The sequence below is a fragment of the Protopterus annectens genome, chromosome 5.part0 (assembly GCF_019279795.1).
Source record: "Protopterus annectens isolate FY-2018-M chromosome 5.part0, PAN1.0, whole genome shotgun sequence".
Lineage (NCBI taxonomy): Eukaryota > Metazoa > Chordata > Ceratodontiformes > Protopteridae > Protopterus > Protopterus annectens.
The window spans coordinates 1,465,302,868-1,465,318,457 of NC_056735.1; the positions used below are offsets into that span (position 1 = coordinate 1,465,302,868).

A 15,590-nucleotide genomic window follows, 5' to 3' on the forward strand; every position below is an offset into this window, starting at 1 on the left:
TGTTAAGATAAGTGCTGCAGTGGAAGTCACTGGTTCTAAATGCAGCAGTTGAATACCTAGAAGTGTTCCTTCAGTGTGCTTTTGAGGTTCAGTATGAGTCTGAAGTAAACAGAGGGACATTACCAGTCACATTTTGGGCCAAAAGCATGGACCATTGCTTTGCTTATATTTTGTCGAGGATCACATGATCAAGGCAAAAAATCTAGAGAAATGTTAATGACTTTTAAAAATTAACAATATTTTCTTATTTTCTGAATCAGCGAGTCTTCAAAAGTATGCAGAGAGTAGCTACAATCTGTGTCTTCATATGTGATCATAGGAGATTACTAGGCTATTGACCCAGAGGTCATTTTAAGCCTAGCCATTTCATCCCAATGTAGTATAGACTAGTACTAGGCTAACTGGCCTTGAGGGCTATTTTAAGCCTGGCCAATTAACTCATGTGAGAGTCAAATTCTGCACCTTGTGGCTGTAAGGCAAATCTTAACTGTTATGCCAACCTCCCTGCTATATATAGAAAAACAACAGCAGCTGACATATAATTATGATGGGTTGGATACATAGCAAACAGTGAGCTCCAAGGGCAAGAAAAAGGGTTGCGAACTCCTGCTGGATAGAATTAATTAAACCACCCAGGCATCACTGTGGGTAAATGAAGCTTTTATTATATTCCTGTATGATTTAACATCTTTGTTATGTGTATGACAGGAGAAATGAAACATGGATAGGTAGGCAGGCAAAATATTAATAACTATTGAAGAGCAGTTATCCTCGCATCTTCTAAGCAGATTTTGAGCACAATCATAATTAAATTGCACAATAGTGTGAGGAGAAAGTAAACTCTGTTATAACAGGAGTGGCTAAAGAGGCATTTAGCAAGTAATTAAGGCTGTGTTGTTTATGCAGTGGGTCCTCCTTTTCTCACCCATCAGTTGTCACCTTAATCTCCCATCAACATTTTCGTAAACTTACCAGTTCTTGTCTTCTCTAGCGATACTTGCTAGCTAACATTGCTAATCATACGTTGTTCACTGATTTCCAATATTGTGTGGATGAAATGTGCTGAATGAAATGTAATTCTTTTCTTTTTCCCATTAGATATGATCTTTAGCTTTGCAGATAGTCTACAACAGTGTAGTATGTAATCGTTTATAGTTTCTGTAGTTTTCTTGACTATTTTGCAGACATGAAGCATATGCTCTGTTGTTGATCTATTGTTTTTGTTATAATACTTTACAATGTTTGCCAGTCATTATTTTCCAAGCAATGGCTTTAGTTGTACAGTAATTGCAGGCTGGATTGTAAGAAATTGTTCGTTTTTTTTGTTTGTTTGTTTTTTTTTTTTTTTTTTGCTGGAGACGCACTGAGTTACTAGGCCTGAGGAATAGGTAACTGCACATCATCTGCCCACTTACTATTTTTGTGTAGGGTTAGTGTACATGATTTTGATCCCTTTCTTCAGCAATGTGTCTGCTTGGTACCCATTTACCATTTATGAGTGGATATAGCCAAGAGCAACGCTGAATGCTAGATCATGGGACTTGTTCCCTCCAATTATGCCTTTTTTAGATCCAGAGGAGTTGTTCCTCTTCAGAAGTATAATTTCTAGATCATGACTACTTGTTCCTGCAGTGATGCCTTTTTAGATTGTGGGCAGTTGTTCTTCTCCAGTGATACCACGTCTAGATCACAGGGGCTTATTTGGAGTAATGTCTGTTGTAGATCATATATACTTGCCATTTTTAGATTAGGGGTACTTTTTGCCTGCAGTGAGGCCTTTGTTTAGATCATAGGTAGTTACTCCCCTCCAGTGATGCTGTTTTTAGATCATGGGTACTTATTCCTTGCAGTGATGCCTTTTATAGATCACAGGGAGCTGTTCCCCTTCAGTGATGTGATTTCTAGGTCACAGAGACGTGTTACCTGCAGTGATGCCTTTTATAGATCACAGGGAGCTGTTCCCCTTCAGTGATGTGATTTCTAGGTCACAGAGACTTGTTACCTGCAGTGATGCCTTTTATAGATCACAGGGAGCTGTTCCCCTTCAGTGATGTGATTTCTAGGTCACAGAGACTTGTTACCTGCAGTGATGCCTTTTATAGATCACAGGGAGCTGTTCCCCTTCAGTGATGTGATTTCTAGGTCACAGAGACGTGTTACCTGCAGTGATGTCTTTTATAGATCACAGGGAGCTGTTCCCCTTCAGTGATGTGATTTCTAGGTCACAGAGACGTGTTACCTGCAGTGATGCCTTTTTTAGATCACAGGGAGCTGTTCCCCTTCAGTGATGTGATTTCTAGGTCACAGAGACGTGTTACCTGCAGTGATGCCTTTTATAGATCACAGGGAGCTGTTCCCCTTCAGTGATGTGATTTCTAGGTCACAGAGACGTGTTACCTGCAGTGATGCCTTTTATAGATCACAGGGAGATGTTCCGCTTCAGTGATGTGATTTCTAGGTCACAGAGACGTGTTACCTGCAGTGATGCCTTTTATAGATCACAGGGAGCTGTTCCCTTCAGTGATGTGATTTCTAGGTCACAGAGACGTGTTACCTGCAGTGATGCCTTTATAGATCACAGGAGCTGTTCCCCTTCAGTGATGTGATTTCTAGGTCACAGAGACTTGTTACCTGCAGTGATGCCTTTATAGATCACAGGAGCTGTTCCCCTTCAGTGATGTGATTTCTAGGTCACAGAGACTTGTTACCTGCAGTGATGCCTTTTATAGATCACAGGGAGCTGTTCCCCTTCAGTGATGTGATTTCTAGGTCACAGAGACTTGTTACCTGCAGTGATGCCTTTTATAGATCACAGGGAGCTGTTCCCCTTCAGTGATGTGATTTCTAGGTCACAGAGACGTGTTACCTGCAGTGATGCCTTTATAGATCACAGGAGCTGTTCCCCTTCAGTGATGTGATTTCTAGGTCACAGAGACGTGTTACCTGCAGTGATGCCTTTTTTAGATCACAGGAGCTGTTCCCCTTCAGTGATGTGATTTCTAGGTCACAGAGACGTGTTACCTGCAGTGATGCCTTTTATAGATCACAGGAGCTGTTCCCCTTCAGTGATGTGATTTCTAGGTCACAGAGACGTGTTACCTGCAGTGATGCCTTTATAGATCACAGGAGCTGTTCCCCTTCAGTGATGTGATTTCTAGGTCACAGAGACGTGTTACCTGCAGTGATGCCTTTTATAGATCACAGGGAGCTGTTCCCTTCAGTGATGTGATTTCTAGGTCACAGAGACGTGTTACCTGCAGAGATGCCTTTTATAGATCACAGGAGCTGTTCCCTTCAGTGATGTGATTTCTAGGTCACAGAGACGTGTTACCTGCAGTGATGCCTTTTATAGATCACAGGAGCTGTTCCCCTTCAGTGATGTGATTTCTAGGTCACAGAGACGTGTTACCTGCAGTGATGCCTTTATAGATCACAGGAGCTGTTCCCTTCAGTGATGTGATTTCTAGGTCACAGAGACGTGTTACCTGCAGTGATGCCTTTATAGATCACAGGAGCTGTTCCCTTCAGTGATGTGATTTCTAGGTCACAGAGACGTGTTACCTGCAGTGATGCCTTTTATAGATCACAGGGAGCTGTTCCCCTTCAGTGATGTGATTTCTAGGTCACAGAGACGTGTTACCTGCAGTGATGCCTTTTATAGATCACAGGGAGCTGTTCCCCTTCAGTGATGTGATTTCTAGGTCACAGAGACGTGTTACCTGCAGTGATGCCTTTTATAGATCACAGGAGCTGTTCCCTTCAGTGATGTGATTTCTAGGTCATAGAGACTTGTTACCTGCAGTGATGCCTTTTATAGATCACAGGGAGCTGTTCCCCTTCAGTGATGTGATTTCTAGGTCACAGAGACGTGTTACCTGCAGTGATGCCTTTTATAGATCACAGGGAGCTGTTCCCCTTCAGTGATGTGATTTCTAGGTCACAGAGACGTGTTACCTGCAGTGATGCCTTTTATAGATCACAGGGAGCTGTTCCCCTTCAGTGATGTGATTTCTAGGTCACAGAGACGTGTTACCTGCAGTGATGTCTTTTATAGATCACAGGGAGCTGTTCCCCTTCAGTGATGTGATTTCTAGGTCACAGAGATGTGTTACCTGCAGTGATGCCTTTTATAGATCACAGGGAGATGTTCCCCTTCAGTGATGTGATTTCTAGGTCACAGAGACGTGTTACCTGCAGTGATGCCTTTTATAGATCACAGGGAGATGTTCCGCTTCAGTGATGTGATTTCTAGGTCACAGAGACGTGTTACCTGCAGTGATGCCTTTTATAGATCACAGGGAGCTGTTCCCCTTCAGTGATGTGATTTCTAGGTCACAGAGACGTGTTACCTGCAGTGATGCCTTTTATAGATCACAGGGAGCTGTTCCCCTTCAGTGATGTGATTTCTAGGTCACAGAAACGTGTTACCTGCAGTGATGCCTTTTATAGATCACAGGGAGCTGTTCCCCTTCAGTGATGTGATTTCTAGGTCACAGAGACTTGTTACCTGCAGTGATGCCTTTTATAGATCACAGGGAGCTGTTCCCCTTCAGTGATGTTATTTCTAGGTCACAGAGACTTGTTACCTGCAGTGATGCCTTTTATAGATCACAGGGAGCTGTTCCCCTTCAGTGATGTTATTTCTAGGTCACAGAGACTTGTTACCTGCAGTGATGCCTTTTATAGATCACAGGAGCTGTTCCCTTCAGTGATGTGATTTCTAGGTCACAGAGACGTGTTACCTGCAGTGATGCCTTTTATAGATCACAGGAGCTGTTCCCTTCAGTGATGTGATTTCTAAGTCACAGAGACGTGTTACCTGCAGTGATGCCTTTTATAGATCACAGGAGCTGTTCCTTCAGTGATGTGATTTCTAGGTCACAGAGACGCGTTACCTGCAGTGATGCCTTTTATAGATCACAGGGAGCTGTTCCTTCAGTGATGTGATTTCTAGGTCACAGAGGCGTGTTACCTGCAGTGATGCCTTTATAGATCACAGGAGCTGTTCCCTTCAGTGATGTGATTTCTAGGTCACAGAGACGTGTTACCTGCAGTGATGCCTTTATAGATCACAGGGAGCTGTTCCCTTCAGTGATGTGATTTCTAGGTCACAGAGACGTGTTACCTGCAGTGATGCCTTTTATAGATCACAGGGAGCTGTTCCCCTTCAGTGATGTGATTTCTAGGTCACAGAGACGTGTTACCTGCAGTGATGCCTTTTATAGATCACAGGAGCTGTTCCCCTTCAGTGATGTGATTTCTAGGTCACAGAGACGGGTTACCTGCAGTGATGCCTTTATAGATCACAGGGAGCTGTTCCCTTCAGTGATGTGATTTCTAGGTCACAGAGACGTGTTACCTGCAGTGATGCCTTTTATAGATCACAGGAGCTGTTCCCCTTCAGTGATGTGATTTCTAGGTCACAGAGACGTGTTACCTGCAGTGATGCCTTTTATAGATCACAGGGAGCTGTTCCCCTTCAGTGATGTGATTTCTAGGTCACAGAGACTTGTTACCTGCAGTGATGCCTTTTATAGATCACAGGGAGCTGTTCCCCTTCAGTGATGTGATTTCTAGGTCACAGAGACTTGTTACCTGCAGTGATGCCTTTTATAGATCACAGGGAGCTGTTCCCCTTCAGTGATGTGATTTCTAGGTCACAGAGACGTGTTACCTGCAGTGATGCCTTTTATAGATCACAGGGAGCTGTTCCCCTTCAGTGATGTGATTTCTAGGTCACAGAGACGTGTTACCTGCAGTGATGCCTTTTATAGATCACAGGAGCTGTTCCCTTCAGTGATGTGATTTCTAGGTCACAGAGACGTGTTACCTGCAGTGATGCCTTTTATAGATCACAGGAGCTGTTCCCTTCAGTGATGTGATTTCTAGGTCACAGAGACGTGTTACCTGCAGTGATGCCTTTATAGATCACAGGGAGCTGTTCCCGTTCAGTGATGTGATTTCTAGGACACAGAGACGTGTTACCTGCAGTGATGCCTTTTATAGATCACAGGAGCTGTTCCTTCAGTGATGTGATTTCTAGGTCACAGAGACGTGTTACCTGCAGTGATGCCTTTTATAGATCACAGGAGCTGTTCCCCTTCAGTGATGTGATTTCTAGGTCACAGAGGCGTGTTACCTGCAGTGATGCCTTTATAGATCACAGGAGCTGTTCCCTTCAGTGATGTGATTTCTAGGTCACAGAGACGTGTTACCTGCAGTGATGCCTTTTATAGATCACAGGAGCTGTTCCCTTCAGTGATGTGATTTCTAGGTCACAGAGACGTGTTACCTGCAGTGATGCCTTTATAGATCACAGGGAGCTGTTCCTTCAGTGATGTGATTTCTAGGTCACAGAGACGTGTTACCTGCAGTGATGCCTTTATAGATCACAGGGAGCTGTTCCCCTTCAGTGATGTGATTTCTAGGTCACAGAGACGTGTTACCTGCAGTGATGCCTTTTATAGATCATAGGAGCTGTTCCCCTTCAGTGATGTGATTTCTAGGTCACAGAGACGTGTTACCTGCAGTGATGCCTTTATAGATCACAGGAGCTGTTCCTTCAGTGATGTGATTTCTAGGTCATAGAGACTTGTTACCTGCAGTGATGCCTTTTATAGATCACAGGAGCTGTTCCCTTCAGTGATGTGATTTCTAGGTCACAGAGACGTGTTACCTGCAGTGATGCCTTTTATAGATCACAGGGAGCTGTTCCTTCAGTGATGTGATTTCTAGGTCACAGAGACGTGTTACCTGCAGTGATGCCTTTTATAGATCACAGGGAGCCGTTCCCCTTCAGTGATGTGATTTCTAGGTCACAGAGACGTGTTACCTGCAGTGATGCCTTTTATAGATCACAGGGAGCCGTTCCCCTTCAGTGATGTGATTTCTAGGTCACAGAGACGTGTTACCTGCAGTGATGCCTTTTATAGATCACAGGGAGCTGTTCCTTCAGTGATGTGATTTCTAGGTCACAGAGACGTGTTACCTGCAGTGATGCCTTTTATAGATCACAGGGAGCTGTTCCCCTTCAGTGATGTGATTTCTAGGTCACAGAGACTTGTTACTTGCAGTGATGCCTTTTATAGATCACAGGGAGCCGTTCCCCTTCAGTGATGTGATTTCTAGGTCACAGAGACGTGTTACCTGCAGTGATGCCTTTTATAGATCACAGGGAGCTGATCCCCTTCAGTGATGTGATTTCTAGGTCACAGAGACGTGTTACCTGCAGTGATGCCTTTTATAGATCACAGGGAGCTGTTCCCCTTCAGTGATGTGATTTCTAGGTCACAGAGACTTGTTACTTGCAGTGATGCCTTTTATAGATCATAGGGAGCCGTTCCCCTTCAGTGATGTGATTTCTAGGTCACAGAGACGTGTTTCCTGCAGTGATGCCTTTTATAGATCACAGGGAGCTGTTCCCCTTCAGTGATGTGATTTCTAGGTCACAGAGACGTGTTACCTGCAGTGATGCCTTTTATAGATCACAGGGAGCCGTTCCCCTTCAGTGATGTTATTTCTAGGTCACAGAGACTTGTTACCTGCAGTGATGCCTTTTTTAGATCAGACAAAGTTTTTGCCCTCCAGTAGTACCATTTCTAGATGATAGGGACTTGTTTCCTGCCCTGATGCTTTTTTTTTTTTTTGTTAATTCAATGGAAGCTGTTTCCCTCCATTAGTGTCATTTTTAGATCATAGGGACTTGTTCCCTACACTAATGCTTTTTTTAATTTAGGGTGACTTGTTTCCTTCCAGTGATGCCATTTCCAGATCACAGGGTATTGTTCCCTGGAATTACGTCATTTCTAGATTACAAGGACATATTCCATGCAGTGATGCCATTTCTAGATCATGGGGACTTGTTCCCTGCAGTGATCCTTTGTTGATCAGTTGATGTGCAGTACTGCTGTGTCTCTCTCCACCTACATCTCCTTCTTGTATTCTGGCATAGGAGTAGCCTTCAGACACTAACATTTCTCCAGCGCTGAATGTATATAAGATCCCGAGCAGTGACATTTTGAAACATTGTCCCCTTCTGTGGCACTTCTGGCGGTGTGGGTTGTTGCTGATCTCAACACATCTGCAGTGCAAAAGGATGTTTAGCCTCTACACCAACGGGCCATGAAAAGTAGCTATATTAAATGAAGTTGGAAGATTATTTTTTGTTTGCTTGTTTTGTTTTGTTTCAAAAGACAATGTATAAAAATAGCACAGGTGCATCATATTTTTTCAGCTGCAGTAGACATTTTTTAGGAGATAAATGGCAAGTACAGAAAACACCCAGAGTATACTGTGGCATTAGGAAATCAATAATTAGGACCAGAGATTGTTTTTCCTTTTTGTTTTTTTGGGTCAGGTGCCTTGCTGAAATTGTAGTGTTTCAACTATAATGTCACAAACAGTTGTTATGAAGGGAGAGGGGTAAACACAAAAGCAGATGCATTTAGCCAGGACTAGGATGTTTTCTTATAGATTTATGCAGAATGAAAGAACAGAGTAAATAAAATCACGTGTGAGAGTTAAAAACTGTAAAAATTCAAATAATCAATATTAAAAATAAGTTTAAAATGTTTTCATGGGAATCTAACATGCTGAAAAAAAGAACCAAGTCTTGAAATAGATAAGGTTACCATTCCAAAACAAAAAATAAATGACTGGCATGCCATATTGTACATGGTCATCGTGTCATATTGTATATGCCATGGTGCCGTATTGTACATGCCCATGCAGAAGTCAGTTATTGGGTTTAATTAGACTACCAGCTGCAGCTCCTCTGAGCTCCCAGTGGCATTTGAAATCTTACAGTTACAACAAGCAGCATCACCTTGCTAGAATTCTTTTGTTTGACAAATGTAGCACTTGATCAAGAAAGACCTGCCATCTGGATATAACCACCATGCTTGTAAGCTGTGAAACCATTGTCTAGAATGACTGCCCTCAGGTTGTTAGTTTATGCCAAATCAATTACGATGAAGCACCAAAGGGTGAGTGCAGTCAGACTAATTCCATCAAAAGCAAGCACTGTTCTTGCTGAGTAGATGAATCACAGCTTATATTTGGCAGGGTATCTTTTGCATTGAATGATACAGTCCTGTAGAAACTTCTAAAATACCATATTGTGTCATATCGTATGGTAATATGTTGTATTTTAGCACTAAATACTAGAAGAGGAAGGCTCAAACTCTCTGATTCTGTGCTAGGTTAAGCAAACAAACAGACAAATGTCTATCTAGTCTGTCACAGTTTTGCAGATAGCATAGGGCAGCTTCTGTCTCCTGTCACTCCTGATATCCCAAAGTGGTTTAAAATGTCTCAAGTGTTTTGGCCTGTGCCACCTATTTACCAGCCTTTTATTGAAGACATGTTTCCTCTAACATCTGACTTTAATTGGGTTCCCTTAATGTTATAGGTTTGACCCTCCTAGCTCTCTGTCCTTTCTTTCCAACCTGGTTCTGTCACAGTTCGTTGATGTTGCCTTATGTTCCCAGATCATATCCCTTTATCTCTCTTCTTACCATGTGAAGAGGTTTAGCTCCCAAAGCATGTGTTCCAACAACATGACATCTGTCCTGTTACCATCCTCATTACCCTTGTTATACCCTTTCCCTATTAATATCAGTCGTCAGGATAATGTCTTGGTTCATTTTTTGCCTAATTTAAACACTGCAGATTATCTATTGAACTTTTGTGCATTTTTGTAAGACTAGATACTTGTTTATAAGCTTGCTACAACTTATTTTAGGAGACGTAAAATTATAAGCTCCTATGTACATATTTAAGGTACAACGGAGTAAAAGCTTAGCCATGATACCTGTTGATGTTGAGAGTACATTAACTATCCTGACTGTTTCAGTATGTCCCAGAAAATTAATTTATAAATTGTTTGATATGTATAGGGAGTTTATTCCATAAACAAATGTGTTGGGTTGCTTCATTTTGGGACAGAGGAACTTAAGCTATAAAAGCAAAAAATGGACAATAGAGAGCTGATACTTATCTTAATACCTTTCCTGGCACTACTCTACACTGTGTTTCTCAGGCTTGTACTTAATTTATGTTCCTTTATTTCATTTGAAACTAATCCGGAGTGTGCCCTCTGAAAGAACTTTTCAGATGACTCACACACATAAAATATACAGGAATTAGGATCGTACCAAGTGCAATCTGGAAAAAAAACATAGACGTCATATGGTACTGCTGTTTGCAAGGTTTCACAGGAGCAGAGCAGTGATGTGGAACCTGATCATGGCTACATCAGTTTGTGTGCCAAAACTTCTAAAACAGATTGCTTATATTCATTTTAGATGTTATTAGGCAACAGCCTCAGATTCCTGTCTGTTCTTAAAAATTCTTGAATCATGTTTAATAACTGTAATTTCTAAGTGAACATTACCTATCCCCACATACTTTTCAAAGAGTTTATGGGCTCAGAAGTGCAGTACTTATGTAGATTGACTTGCATCTACTTTCCATTTTTACTTCACAAAGTGTACGACACTTTTGACCCTACTGATGTGACTGTCATCGGCAAGGTTGTTTAATGTGTTGTCCAAGTAGTGTTAGAGCTTTCTAAAGCTAGAAATTCCCAACATCAGTACTTTGTGTTGAGTACAGAAGAAGAAAATCATCATCTTCAAGGCAACAGAGTCTTCTTAAACAAGTATAGCAAAGCCAGCCAGAGCCTTCTTTCTGCTGTTGGGGTTCTTGTGAGCTACAGAAAGCACAAACATGCATTATGCTGCACATGAAGCCTCCATAACTTAATCTGAGAGGACACAAAGTAAACTGCAAATTCTGTAGTCTTAGTTACCAGGGTCTTGGTGCTGGAATTAACGTGATGAAGAAGTGTATAGGCTTTGAAAAAAAGTCTTAGTGACAAATCTGAGTGTACAGCTTCTCACTACAGACAATTCCTTAACTGACTGGGATACCAGTGGGATACCATTATTGAAATATTACATTGTCAGTAAGATCGAATGTCACGAAAATACTGGTATGTTAACAAGCTAGAATGAAGTTCTGTTTTTGCAATCCTTGGGGCTTTTTTCTTCATAAATGCAGTCACATGCAGGTCAGAAAATTACTGAGTGAGCATTTTCACCAACAAATAATGGAGCACTATTCTCAGTGTTTTGTTTGCAGGTAGTCCTACCCACTGTGGGAATGAGCTTTACAGAATGGCACTTTTGTCAACAGTACTTATCCCAGTCTGGAACATTATATCATGGGGTGCGCATTGCTGCCTGCAGAGTCACCAGCATGATGTTAGAACTACACCATAAATTTTAGGAAAATTATTGATTTGGGGCAGACCAATGAAATCCTCTTTGTTGCTCTCTTCAGTCACTGTCTTGTTTCTAGTAGGCACTCAGCATAAGTGAACCTGACAGATAAGCATTTGTTGCCTATGCTTTCCACATTTTTGTCTTGTAACTGGTCCTTCACGTGAGTTTTTATGTCTGATCCTTTGAATTAAGCAGCCTTGTTTTCTTTGCATTTTCTAGTGTCCTGAGTCAGTGGTATGTTTGCTAGTCTAAGCACTTGCTCCCTGCAAACAGATCATGGCTCATTCCTTAATCCACACTTAGCAACCACATAATTTTCTTTCTGTAGACACTGAAAACACAGAGACTACTATGTAGCTCTTTGCCCACACTATTCAACATTATGAAGTATTGTAAAAACCCTTCTACTTTCAACACTTATGCTAAAAGAGCTGTTGGACATGCTGCTAAAGAAATCCCAATCCCTCCAAGCAACACGCTCTAGGGACCTAAACCTTGTCACCACCGGGGCATGCTGGAGGAATAGATTCCTGTCCCAGAGACTTCCCATACTCTGGAACAAGCTACCCATCTATGTCAAGCAAAGTTCCTCATTAGCACTCTTCAAGAAAAATCTTGATGAGTGGATGGGAAATAGGAAATACACCCGGGGATCACTTCTGTGGCTCTGCTCAACAGGGGCACAGGAAAATAACTTTCTTGGGTGGTGTAAGCCAAGAAACCTTGTTGGCTAGGCTTACTTAGGCCCTTGGGCCAATAGCCTAGTACCTACCTATGAACCTAAAATGGAGAACAAAGCTTGCTTTTGTACAGGTGAAGGGGTTCAATCATCTTCAATGCCAATCATCTGTTTGATCCTGTTGATACAGGGTATGTAATTAGGTCACCATTCCACAGTTCCAGGCTGTATAAATGCCCTTATGTAGCAATGTCTCTCAGTTTTACCGTATTAAAAATGACTGCCTGGGTCTTAGACCAGTACAGGCCTCCTGGGAGGGAATTTGTCACATCTTTGGGCATGAATGTGCACACAGCTATACTGATGGTCTCTCCAGTTCATAAACCTGATAATGTAACCTTTTTAACCTGCAACACTTTATTTTGGCAGCTGTGTTGGAAGTTAAACTCTTTCTTTCATTAGGGAATGTTATACCATTTTTTATGTATATCTTTATTGCATTATTTTTTTTTCAACATAAAGTTCAAATGACAATGTAACACCTTACAAGTCAAGCAGTTAAGGAGCCTTAGGGGCATACATGTAGATATATTAACTTCTTACATAATGGATATGTCATTAATAAACATTTCTGAAGGCATCTATGAATATCACTGTAGCGCATGCATCAATTCACAATTACATTCCAAAAACAGGATAGAAAAAAAAGAAAGAAAGAAAAGTTTGTTAAGCACCTTTTTCATTCGGTGAAGAGCCCTGGAAAAATTTGTATTGCATGGTTCAAGAACTTGGGTATCTTTGCATGGTTAAAGGATGAGTAACTTTACTAATTTAGGAATTTTAACTTGTGTATGAAAAACAAAGTTGGCAGTTCAGGTGTACCAGTTTGCTCAGGTTTATATCATTGATTAATTAGTATTATTTCATTTAATTGAACCATTGTTATCTATATATATAAGGCGCATGTGTAGAGTTTTTAATTTACTTGAGAAAGCATTTTTATGCAAAAGCTTGTCCTATATTTATTAAATTTTACTTTTTGTCATACACTATTCTGTTTTTTTTTTTTTTGTTATTTTAATTCATTGTCTGAACAGATAGTATTCCTGCAGTATATTATTTCTAAGATTGTTCAGGTTTACTGTATTTCCATCTGAAATATCAAAAGGCAGAACAATGTTGTATGTTACCATGCATTTAGTAATAATTTAAGCAAATGGCAGGGATAACATATTTTAGACAATTTAAGTAATAGAGCAAGGACTTGCACCTATGTGCTAAAATACAGATACAGAAAAAATTATGCCGAACATCGAAGTATTGTGCAATATCTGATGTTTGATGTGGTGCTGGGAAGTTGGCATTAAATGTAAAACTTTTAGATGAGCAAAGTGACAAGGAAACATTTTTGAAAAGGAAGTATGCAAAATATATCTGAGTGCATCATACTAATGTGTCATCAGAGGATCCAGTTTCTAAAAATGTCAGTTCTTTTCAGTGTCTTCTTTATAAAGCTCTGTCCTGACCTCTTTTTGCCTTGGTTTAAGCATCTTAATATGCCAGCAGTGGAGTAATGTTACAATACATGTGACTGTGAATGGAGTTAGTAATACTCAAGCTTTTAAAAGCAATAATTTCTACACGTTTTGCATTTTAGTATAGAAAGCCTGCACTATTTTTTACATTACACTTCTTTTTCTTACATTGCTAGGATGTCTGAAATGGAGCTTTCAGCCGAATGTACCTGAATACATTCTGGATGTGTTTTTTTTCTTTCTTATCTATAACCTCAGCTTAGTTACCTATACAGAGTGTCCTTGTCCTTAAGTGGTTTTGTACTGTACTATTTCTATGTCTAATACACTACAGTTTACCAGCTTGAATACATATCTTGCACACTTTAAAAAAAATCCTGTTCTTCTTCAGCAAGCCTTTCCTGCATAAGAGAGATTGGTGCATTGATGTGTCTGATGCAGATTGTCAGAGTGGGTGCATTGCAGTACTCTTGTGTTTTAAGAAATGTTGCATGAAGGTCTCAGCGATAGCACCAGATTCAGCGATACAAACTATTCTCAACTGATATTCATTCACAGTGCTTTGTGTGTGTGTGTGTGTGTGTGTGTGTGTGTGTGTGTGTGTGTGTGTGTGTGTGTGTGTGTGTGTGTCTGTGTATCTGCATGTCTGTCTGCCTGTTTCACTGCATGTGTACATACGGTATATATATCAGGACATTTTTGCCTTTATTATTATTGTTTTAACCAGCTCTTGGTATAAAATGCATCACTTTCAGTCTTACTTGTTAAATAATAGACCCTTCCATATTGCTCAAAGTTTGCAAGCTGATTCCATATGTTATTTTTTATCACAGATTAACCTTCTGTGCTGTTATTCCCAAACTGTTATTAGAAAGGGTGAGAGAAAGCAAACACATTTAACTGTTATTTTTACTAATGCTTGCTGAATATTGGTCTTTTAACAGACCTTAGAATTTTCATGTCAGCATTTCATAATCTGGAATCAGAATATAATTAAATATTCATTATTACAGTAACCTGCAAAGGTATAATCATTAACTGGGAAATTTATAAGTTTTTATATTTCCCACAGATCTTAAAAGTTTGGGTTCACGTGTACCAAGAAGTGTTGGAGAGCTGAAGCAAGACAGTGTACCCCCCTCCAATACCACGAAGCATGGCAAAAGTGAAGAGAACACTGTGGAATATGTCATCTTCGCTGTCATACCTATCTTTTGTTTGACTGGATTGCTGGGAATCCTTTTTTGTAACTTTCTGTCAAGAAAGGGCTACCGCTGTACATCAGAAAAGGAAGCAGATGAAGAAGCAGGGAAGACTGGTAAGCAAACAGCTGCTTTAATTGTGTGTTTCTTGCTGAGCAGAGAAGAATTCACGTAGATATTCACATCTGAAAGATTCATACTGTGTTGTGTAATTAATAAATTCAATATGACTGTAATAGTTTGGTTTAAACTTCCATGGTACAAAACTAGAACCAGCAAACTTCAACTCCAGAGAGAGTATTACCAGTAAGTCACTTTACCTACTAATTTATATTCTGTCTGTAGGTGTTGGCTGTTTGTCTTTCTTACACTTTTATGTTTAGACTTTAGTAATTTAAGATGCGCAACACTGCTACATTTTGTCCACGTTTTAAATTCATTTTAAGCTCTGTCTTCATTATGACCGATTTCATTTCTTAGTTTAGCACTGTATTCTTCTCTTCCTTTAAGTACCTTAAGATCCCCCCTCTTTTAATGAATTTCCCTTTCTGCTATACTGTCTAAAGCCTAAAACAGTCTTCATTGTTTGCTGGCTTCTCAAGTGGTTACAGTTCATGGATGGAAAACAGGTCATCGTACAGTTCAACAGTAATGCATTATCAGCACACCTGGTAATGTTATTGTGGTCCAGAACCTCAGGGATCTTTTTATATACCTCCCCATAGCTGATCATCAGCTAATCTCCTTCATTGACCTTCCTAAGCCAGCCCCTGCTCAACACAATCCATGTATGGAGTCAGTGAAGAGATTGAGAATGCTGGTGCAGTGTCATACTGCAGTCAGGTAGTGTGCCCTAACTCCTGCCACCCATGGCAGCCTTGTGGGCTTT

At 40.6% G+C, this 15,590-nt stretch overlaps 1 protein-coding gene across 1 annotated transcript in view; it reads left to right on the forward strand.

Moving 5' to 3' along the window:
* Positions 1–15,590, forward strand: part of RELT (RELT TNF receptor) — a 184,813-nt gene that overhangs the window by 93,154 nt on the left and 76,069 nt on the right. Inside the window, exon 6 of the mRNA XM_044071301.1 lies at positions 14,572–14,817. Within this exon, the coding sequence (XP_043927236.1) occupies positions 14,572–14,817 (246 nt within the window). The remainder of the gene's footprint in view (positions 1–14,571; positions 14,818–15,590) is intronic.